This window comes from Cyprinus carpio, chromosome B5 (genome assembly GCF_018340385.1).
Source record: "Cyprinus carpio isolate SPL01 chromosome B5, ASM1834038v1, whole genome shotgun sequence".
NCBI lineage: Eukaryota > Metazoa > Chordata > Actinopteri > Cypriniformes > Cyprinidae > Cyprinus > Cyprinus carpio.
The window spans coordinates 14,699,825-14,710,298 of record NC_056601.1 but is presented as its reverse complement, the minus strand read 5'-3'; the positions used below and the strand labels follow the sequence as shown (position 1 = coordinate 14,710,298).

The window sequence follows — 10,474 nt, the reverse complement described above, 5'->3', positions numbered from 1 at the left end:
TACTAAACCACCTAATTTCAATCACATGTCCTTGAAGTCAATGAAGGCATATTCGATTAAAGCACAAGGTACAAAGACTTTGAGGAACCGACATAAAAGTATGAGGGATTTTTTTTTACGCAAGCACAAAATACGCAGGGTCAAGGAGCACCGTTTTAATGGAAGAAACCATTCCATGCTACAAAATGTTTTAAAAAGCTGTAGTTTAGAAACAGTCAATGCCATGCACATCAAAGGCAGACCAACTCTAAAATAAAAGTGCAAAAGCAAATAGTCAAAGAACAAAAAGTGCTAACAAGCCCAACAATGCTTTCCATCCCAACAAGCATGCTGATGTATGAAGTGTTCTCGAATTGTTCTTTAACTCTAAGAGGCAGACAGGAGAGCTGCGATTAAGTACATAATTTATCGCAGAGCCAGTCTGCAAATACACAGTAAGGTCTTACATTCGTTATTTTACTAATTATTAAGCCTTTAGGCATAGTGTGGCATCTATAAACATTCATTTGTCTGCCCCTATAAATAAAGCATCTTAATGGGATGAACCTACAAAAGTGCGCCTACGGGTGAAGACGGTCACATATAGCCATACAGCGTCTGCTCTCCGTTTCCATCTTTTTTAAAATTTATTTATTATTTTGTGTGCAGATTGGCCTGTCTGAGCACATGGGCTCTGCGTGTCTATTTTTGTAGCTGTTGATGATTTCAGCTCGTCTGGTGTGAAAAGCAGGGTGCAGCCTCAAGGAAGCGAAATCAGAAAGCCACAAATAGAAAAAGGGTGGCGTGGAAAACTTAAAATGTCTCCTATTTCTCACTCACCTCCGAAGAAGTTATTAAAAACACTTTTGTTAAAAGGCACGAAACGGGCAAAACAAACATGCTTCACCGAGAAATACTTGAATGTAGAAGGGAAAGTGTAACAATGGTCATAGGCACTCATGTGTTCAGATGGAAGGCAGTCGAGACAGACTCTAGCAAACAGATGCTAACAACACTTCACAGCACATGCACATCTGAAAGAGGAACCAAAGCAAGAGTGGCTGTTAGTGTCACTGTCAATTTAACCACAAAACCGGTCTCAAAGCTTGAAATCGAAAGCTTATCAATTAAAAAAAGAAGGATAGGCTTTTGATTTACAGCTTATGTTGGGATATTCTGTTATTAAGATTGTCAAAACAGGTAAACTCGTGTAAAGAGGCGGTCACGCTACACTTTTCCTTCCATTCATATGCATGCAAATGTTGGATACTGGAAACACAACGTTCCAAGTTTGGTGAACTCTGACCTGCAAACTTGTGTTACCAATAGAGGATCATTACGTCATGGCTTGACAGTTTAGTGGAATTAAACAAACACAAACTTTAAATTCGCAGCACTGCAGAAATTATTATTATTATTATTATTTTAAAGACACCATATAGCATGACATCACATCACAACTGTTGCTCAAAGTCTAGTGTAACCGCCCCTTAAAGATATAATGGGTGAATGGTTGAACACTGTTACATTTAGCCGGTTAATCCTGAGCACCGATTGTATCTGCGTATGTAAAGTGCAAAGTGAAGCATCACATTGCAACATATCAAACACTACAGGTAGTGGATCAATAGATTCTCCCTCAGTTTGGCTAACTGCAGAGGTAGAGGAGCAGAGGAGTAACAGAGGGGAGTGGCAAAGGAATACTAAACACTGCAACCTACTTTTTGGTTCGCCAATAGCTAAGATTAAAGTAGTGCTACAAAAACAAGTGCATTTCACAAGGATGGGAAGATCCCAAACAGGATTGACAAACAAATGAGTAGCTAATACTTTCGAAAGCAGGGTAAAGTCAGAAGGCATGGGCGCCTCCCAGTGGTGGAGGTGAAAGGCAAGCTTGCTAGTGGTCATATCACAAAGCTCAATCTACAGAACATCATATAACAGCTGTGACTGTTAATACTGTCCTGGCAGTGGTAAAATAGCCCTAATTTTGTAGTTTACTTGCTGTCAACTTTTTGTTTTTCTGCAGATTTTGGTAAGGCGTTTGTGTTTGAATGAGTTGTCTGTGTGTATGTCTGTCTTTGGTGCTGGCCTGGAGTTTTTTTAGTGAGTGACAGACCTGAACTACACACCCCTTCTGTTCTACCACATGAGCAAAATTTAGTAACAGGACAAGCAATCTGAAAAACAGTTCTTCGGTAGGCAACACGATTGGTATTCTGAGCCAATATGGGGCAATGGAAGATCTAAAATGGAGAATTGTTTTTAGTGAGAATGTAGGCAAGGGCAATAACCCCTTTATTTGAACAATTTATATATATATATATATATATATATATATATATATATATATATATATATATATATATATATATATATATATATATATATATATATATATATATATATATATATATATATATATATATATATATATATACATCCCTGCCGCCATTTTTGTTGCTAGTTGTATTCAAAGCTAAGCTATGTTTCAGCTTATAGGCAATGAACATGACGGTTTTCCCAGAAATAGGTCTCACAGAGAAAAGCTCAACACAGCAGCACTATGCAGCATCCGTGTGCCTGGGCGCCAGCGCTCAGACGGGGTGCTGGTGTGAGTGCGTGTGTGGTCTTGTATAATAATAACAGTCTTAAGAGGCGAAAGCAGGTCACTGCAATGATGGCGTTCCCTATGTGATGCTGCGGCGAGACCTAATGCATTCGCACAGTAGAACATGTAACATCGATAGTGAGAAAGATTTGAGACTTTCTCCAAGCCGTCTCCCATTTAATGACACATACGCTTTGAGCTCTCGTGGCGGGCAGCCTGCTAAGAGCCAACGCGGGAGGGAAGGATAAAGTTCGGAGGCAAAGAAAACCCAGACTCGCTTCCAGCAGTCGGGATGGATGCACAGAAACAGGGCTCCCCAGGCTTGGCTACATGCCTCTGGGCTGAGATGAGGGAGAGGGGTACAGGGGGTTTGAATGGATGGATGGACACAGACCCTCAGGAAATGTGGGGTGCAGAGGAGGATGGATGTCTCCAGAAACACCACCCCCGTTTGGTGTGCTGCTTGCGTAAGATCTCCTCCTCACGCTCTCGCTCTTTTTGAGAACGGAGGTAGCGGTCTTCCTCCTTCAGGAACCAGACAGGGGGCCAGCGATGCTTCTCAAAGTGTGTCTGGTTTTCTGGAAGAACAAAAGGGCAAGATGAAGGAAATACAGTGGAAAAATCATTTTCTTGCTCAGTATTAGTATCTTGTTTTTTCACCTAAAGATAAATATCTAAAAATCCTTACACCAAGATGCTAGATATTGTGTTGTATTCAGATTCAGATATTCAATTTGAATTTGAAAAAGCAAATGGTTTAAAAAAAAAAAAATTTCCCAGTGAATAATCCCAGTGGCAAAAGTTTTATTCGTAAATATCTTCTGTAATATATATCAAGTTGCTTAGATGTTTAGCTATATTTACTTAAAAAATTCAATTGAAGAGAATAAGGTTTACAAAGTACAAAATTAGAATTGTAAAATAAATAAGTAAATAAACGTAGATATTTAATTTTTTATACACATACAGACACTTACTTTAAAAGTTTGGTACAGTACAATTTTTTCATGTGTTTGAAAGTCTCTCATGCCCACCAAGGCTACATTTATTTGATCAAAAAATACAGTAAAATCAGTAATGGTGAATTATTACACTTTAAAATAAAAGTTTTCTATTCTATTTATATATTCTATTTATCTATTTAAATGTAATTAATTCCTGTGATGGCAAATCTGAATTTTCATCATTAACATTATCAAGTGAATTATTATCAACTTCGAAATCAGTTGTGGTGCTCAATATTTTTCTACTCCATAGAAAATTCAAAAGAACAGCATTTATTTAAAATAAAAAGCTTTTCTAACATTATAAATGTTTTTGCTGTCACTTCTGATCAATTTAGTGCATCCTTGCCGAATTTATTTCATTTATACATAATATACATCTAATAAATAAATGAACAAAAGCACTTCTTGCTTCTTACCAGGAGACATAGTCTTCATATCTTTAGGGAATTTTCGACAAACGCTATTGTAGTTTGTGCAGATGTGATGCAGACACCAGGCCGAGAGCTGTTTGGCATTGTGGAACTACAGCAGACAGAAAAGCAGAGTTGGCACAGCGTGATTTCTCTCAATGAGGCTCATTTGAAAAGCAAAGTCTGTTCATCCTTTGAACTAGAATAAAGTAGGCTATGAATGAATGGTAATTCTGTAATGTGCGCCATTGTTTATATTGCCACTTCATTTCTCAGTTCATTCTATTAAAGGCTTTGTTTGCTTCATCTTTATTAATGTTACCTGAGCCATCTCCAGATAGGCCAGCACATGCCCATCAATGTCCACCCCTTTAACGGACAACTGCAACAGCTCCTCAACGGCATGTTGCTCTGTAGACCATTGCAAAACACCACACAACAAGTGTTAATATGTCAGCCATGAGGCTTAATGGTTAACAACATGCAAAATACTCCATAACAACAAAATCGTCAACAGTGAAAAACTTCTCACCTTCACAGGTGTATTTTTAGATAATATTTAGCTGTAGATAACATTTATTTTTGTTTATTTATTTTGTCAGTTAGCACCATGTCTAGTAGCTTTGATGAGTTTAAATGCTATCATCTGTAATATTAACCAACATTTGGCTCACAAATGATGTCTTTGCAAATTCATTCTGAAAGTGTAAGTCTCAGATTATTTTCCTCTCTGGGCCCATTAACCACAGAATTGTACAGTGGTTTTTCAAGGTATGCTGTCTGCCTTCGGGTAAACATAGAGCCATTATTAAACCTACCTGTTAGAGCTACAAGGTGGGGAAGACAGAGGCGGTTGGCTAGTATTATAAGGTCCATTGGCTCCAGTTCAGGACAAGGTGTTAACACACCACAGTACAGAAACTCCAGAACAGCTCTCATGCAGGCACAACTGGTGTTGGGGATAGAGACCTAAAAAGAGAAACGGAGAAAGAATAAGAAGTGGCGGTTAGCAAAAAACAGCCTTAATATTTCAAGTTGCACAGTTATTAACAAAAACCCACGTTGAGAAAAGTTTGTGTGAACAGATTTCATAACCCGTGCTGAGGAATGTTTATTCATAGCCCATCTCCAGGACATGGAAACTCGTGAGGCAGATTGATCCAGGGATGAAACAATCTGCTCAGCACCTCTCCCCTATTGAGACGTGCATGGTCCTGGCCGCTGACCACTAGAGGAGGGCTTCATGTTGACATGGCAGGACCCAAAGTGGCCAAGGAAATGGTCAGAAAGGGATGCATGTATTCAAAAAGGCTCGTGGAGGAAGGGGCCCGAGAGAGCGATAGGAGGGCGAGGGCAGTGGCCACCACAAGGGGTCTTTCATCCTTCAGGAGATTAAAGCACTGTTTGAAACCGTTGACAGTCTCAGCTTTAAGCTATGGAAAAATAACTCTGTGGGCTTGTCGCTACGGGAAACCTGGCCTCTGCATAAACAAGAGCCAACAAGCCAGCCTACAGGAGAGACTGTCATCATATAACAGTGAACACAGAATATGCTTTACAGAACAAATATACAACATTCAGCAAGCCTCTGTTCCCATATACTGATATGGCAACTTTGTCACCACCAGAACATATTCAAAACAACCACAATTTATTTATGGTGTTTATAACCTCTTAACTTTTAAAAAATACTGTATTCTTCTGCTTTTAATAAATGGATGTACATCATATTAGTACAAGGCCACATTAGCTTTCAAAAATTTGGGGTCAATAAAACTTTTTTTAAAGAAAAGACATTAAATCAATCAAAAGTGACAAATAATATTCTATTTTGCTCTTTCTAAACTTCCTTTTCATCAAAGAATCCTGATGAAACAAAAATGTCAAGCATTGATAATAATAAGAAATGTTTCTTACGCAGCAAATCAGTATTTTAAAATGATTTCTGAATCATGTGACACTGGAGACAGGGGTATGTTTTAAAATATATTAAAACAGAAAACCATTATTTTAAACTGTAATAATATTTCCTAATTTTGCAAGCAATATAATATAAAATCTTACTGACCCCAAACTTTTAAACAGTAGTGCATTTCACAAATACAGTGCAATCCACCTTTATCATCCTTCACAGGAAGTTGCAATTGTTGTGCCATTGTAATGTCACGGTGAATTTTGGAGCATACATGACACTGTGAGGTCCCTGGAGGCAGCATGAGATAATCTGCCCACGTCCAACATCATTCAAAACCATAATCACATAAACCCAAGCTTAAAGGTAGAAGAGCTGTTGTTTTGACTCTGCTTTGGCGGGTGAGTGGAGAGCAAACAAAGGAGTTAGGGGAGAGCTTTCAGCAGGGACATAAAAAGGAAAGTGCAGAACACTTACAGGATGGAGATGCTTATAGCAACCTGGAAACCACTAGCACTAGCATCTTGTGAAGGGGTTTGTTACCCTACTTACCCTAAACTGCACCGATCTTCTGCTTCTTGCTTATTGAGTTGTGCGGTAAACTGATCTTAAATGCATCAAACCACAAAAACTATCACAACAGAATCTGTACTGTTTCCACCACATGAGTAGGAGGTTGTGGGAACAACAACCGCAAGCTGACACAGATTCTATAGGTCAGAGACGGTACATTGGGGGGTGGCAAGATGACGCTCAGCGGTACTTCTGAAGCCTAGCGGTGCCCTTCACCTGTCTGTCTCAAAGCCAATTAACAGAATGTCAGTGTGAATATGACCGTTCATTATGGCTAAAGGGCAGACTTAAAAGACGCAGAGGGGACACAGTAGGCAACTTCCTATTAAAACCTAAAGATAACAATAGTGCTGTGAGTGAATTTTTGCCTCAATCCTCTGAGTACAAGCAAACAAATCCAAACACATCAAATTCACATCAAATTTGCAGACACAAGTAAAATAAAAAGTATATATATATATATATATATATATATATATATATATATATGACTGTTTAATATGCATTCAATAGTTCTGTACTCATATAGACATTTTTAATTCTTAAAAAATTCTTTCTTTTTCATACTGATCCGCGTTGATAGATGGCAGTGCAGCATCTAACACCACTGAGGTGTCAGTACTTAAAGTACATTAAGAACAGCAATGCTTATGCTAGCTGGAGAACTACTGAATGCACCATTAAATGTAATCTTTAACAAGCTGCTAAATAAATATCCTTTTTCGTACTGAACTTGATACCTAAATTCATAAGTTTTTCGTGTTTTTTTTTTAATTTACTGGAATTTCAGTTAAATGGTGATGTTAATATGTTGTGTTAGTTTGTTGTTCTTGGAAGAGGAAGAATTGAGAAAAACAATGCAACTACCTTGAGAAGAAAATGGGGTCAAGACCCAAGGGAATGTGTGTTACAGAGGAAGTGGTCACCTATCAAAAGCAACCAGACTCTTTCTCATCAACTAACAAGTTACTGCAGTGTACACCGCAACCACAGTCTCTGCCTTCATCATCTCCGTTTTCACTTCAACTTTGTCTCACAGGGAAATGTGACAGCTTCTCACATTTGAGCTTCCGCTCAGTCTTGTGCTAATCACACTCAGAAGTATGATGTTGCTGAAAGAAATTCCCGAGCGTCTCCCGTATGTTCAGACACTTCCTGCCTTAAAAAGCAGCATGTTCAAAACAACAGAGATAGACCAGCAAGACTTACTGAAGAGTGTACTCACATTGAGCTTCATGCAATGTAAACGTACAACATAAAGAGACCTATAAATAACATTCAGATACAGAAGCAGTGTAGATGTCATCTTCAGTAATAAGTATGTGCTGCTTAACATCAAAAACCTTGAGAGATATTTCTGAACAGGACTAGAATAGTAAAGCTTACATGTGGTAGATCAATCAAGGACAACCCTTGACTCTGTGCGTCACAAACTGAAGCGACAATAATGTGCAGCAACAGACAAGAAACATTTGAGTACAGACTCTGAAAAATTCACTTATGGTGAACGATCAGCTTTACTCAACTGAATGACACTTTATAAATATTTGCCACCCTGAGGTCTTGCAAGGGCTTTATATCTGGTTATACAACACCTTCTGTGCCGACTGCTGCACAGACAGTGACAAGTGCTTGCTCTATTCACTGCCTCATTCTAAAAATAGTACTGTGTTCACTACAACCAGTTGCTACAATGCCTACTGTGCCAGACTGGAGGAGATGAGGACCAAGTCATTTGGCCGCTCTTTGTCCTGGATCATTACAGGTAATGTATGGAACAGGCTCAGTTTTTTTAACATTTACAAAGCCCACTGAACATTTCTAAAGTGATTGCTGCTCATGTTCCAAGAAAGAGACACCAGAGGGACAATTTCAAGTGAATACAAAGAGTTCAAAAAGAAAAAAGGAACTTGGTTGCTGAGTCAATAACCAACAACCCAATCTCTCCCTTCATGTGAACTCTTTTTTTCTAAAGGGATTTCTACTGAAAACACACCACAACATCTTGCATTAAATATGCTATGTGCACAAGAGACAAAAACCCTGATGTATATGACTTTCTTTCTTCAAATGAACACAGAAAGTTTTAGAAAAATAAACCTTGTGTCCATATTAGTCACTTTGAGTCCTTATAACACTCGTGAATAAGAGCCTCAAACAAAGTTGACACTTAAAAAAACACACAAAATAAAAACGACAGTAATCCATAAGACCAAATTGATGATTTAATGTCTTCTCAAGCAAAACTGGTGGTGTGTGGTTAAAATACTAATACTGTATTTTCAACTTGTATACACCTATAAATGAACACTTCTGGCCAACGGTCATATGTACGTTTGTTTGAAGTAAACAGCAGCACATTGTGAAGCATGATGCAAGTGCACTGTTAAATTTGTAAAAGTTGCTTCCATGCTGTTTAGTATTTATTAGTATTTTTCTCACACAAAACTCTAGTAAGCTTCAGAAGCCATCGATTTATCAACTGGGGTCTTATGGACTACCGTCGTGTTTGTTTTGTGTGGTTTGTGAAGTGGCAGCTTTGAAGGTTCCATCAACTTGCATGAGGGTAAGAGAATTTAAATTTTTGGGTGGAGGATCCATTTAAAATCAAACCTTGTTATGCTATTATACTCCTTAAAATTCAATGCTTGACAAAAGAGCATGTCAAGCTCGTATTAGCAGAACCAAGTTTACTTGTCTCTGGCCACCTTGTGTTGATCTCTATGTGACATACTCTCTCAGCCGATGCTGTCAGAATAGAAAAGCAGCCAGCATCCTATTTCCCGCATCAGTTTGTTCTTGTGCTGTAAATCTAGCTCCCTGTAATGCTTGTAATGTTATACAGGGTGATCCTGTTCACCAGCAGGCCTGGACACCTATAACTCTCGGCCTCTGGTGTTGGTCAGCTTGGTCCCAAGTTCCTGCCCTTAGGGAGCTTGTCTTTCTAGAACTTGAGCTGACAGCCGGTAGCCCAAGGAAATCAGAGAGCGAGCACGGGATAGACCTGGATAGAGTTGTGTATGGGTGAGATGGGCCTCCGAAAGGAATACAGCGAAACCTTACCTTTGACACCTGACTTAATACAGGGTTCCCACACCTTGGTTAAGTTCAAATTCAAGGACCTTTCAAGGACTTTCCAGGTCCAATACCCTTAAATTCAAGGACTTAATGTGACACATTTCAAGTGAGAGCAAGGTTACATTGTGTTAAATTTTGTAAGATACATTGTTACAGTTTTCATGTGTCAAACACAACTATGCAAAAAAAAATTTGCATTTATTTTTTGCCATATGACAGAGATCATATATTCTATTTGTCGTACTTCTGTTTTGCATAAAACTGAAGAATATTCAGTACATCCTATACTGTATTGTAAAATGATCTGATATTAGCTTATGCATTAGGGTTGCCAACTTCAGTAAGGGACAACTGTGATTCTTTACAGGAAAATATTTGTTCTGTACCACCTAGAGTATGTCATTTCCATGTCTACAGTTAAGTATGTGTATAAAAGGTGTATAAAAGGTTCTCAGAAATAATCACATTTGTTTTGCTTAACCTATGTACAATTATTCTAAAAATAAAGTTTAATGTCATACAAAAAATATCACGCATGTTATACACAAAGCATCGGCCTGAGTAAATTTTACCACTATAGAATTGTGACTGCACAAGTGTAGTAATTTAGGAGGTGAATATACTGTGAAATTACATACAATATATGACATAAAATTTGAAAGTATAACAACTAAATGTCTATGAAACTTCAATCAATAAAGCATTTTTTTTTTTTAAATCAATGACATTTAAAATTTTGAACTAAAATGTTTTTGCAACCATGTAGCCAATGAATTGATGAAAATGAATATTTTTTCAATTAAAAAGAACTTGGAGTGTGTAGGTGCTTGAATTTGTTCTTCAATATTAATGAGGTCCAGGTTTAGGAATATGCTAGAAGTTACAATTTTAAAGCTGGCTGTGA

At 38.0% G+C, this 10,474-nt stretch overlaps 1 protein-coding gene across 3 annotated transcripts in view; it reads right to left on the bottom strand.

Annotated features, from left to right (window-relative positions):
- Positions 1–2,422: 2,422 nt before the first annotated feature.
- LOC109063418 (rho-related BTB domain-containing protein 2-like) overlaps positions 2,423–10,474 on the bottom strand; it is a 49,900-nt gene continuing 41,848 nt past the window's right edge. For all 3 annotated transcript variants that reach the window (XM_042724552.1, XM_042724553.1, XM_042724551.1), the window contains 4 exons: positions 4,826–4,976; positions 4,330–4,418; positions 4,014–4,119; positions 2,423–3,168 (listed from right to left, as the gene is read on the bottom strand). In XM_042724552.1, the coding sequence (XP_042580486.1) occupies positions 2,987–3,168; positions 4,014–4,119; positions 4,330–4,418; positions 4,826–4,976 (528 nt within the window). In that variant the 3' untranslated portion in view covers positions 2,423–2,986. The remainder of the gene's footprint in view (positions 3,169–4,013; positions 4,120–4,329; positions 4,419–4,825; positions 4,977–10,474) is intronic.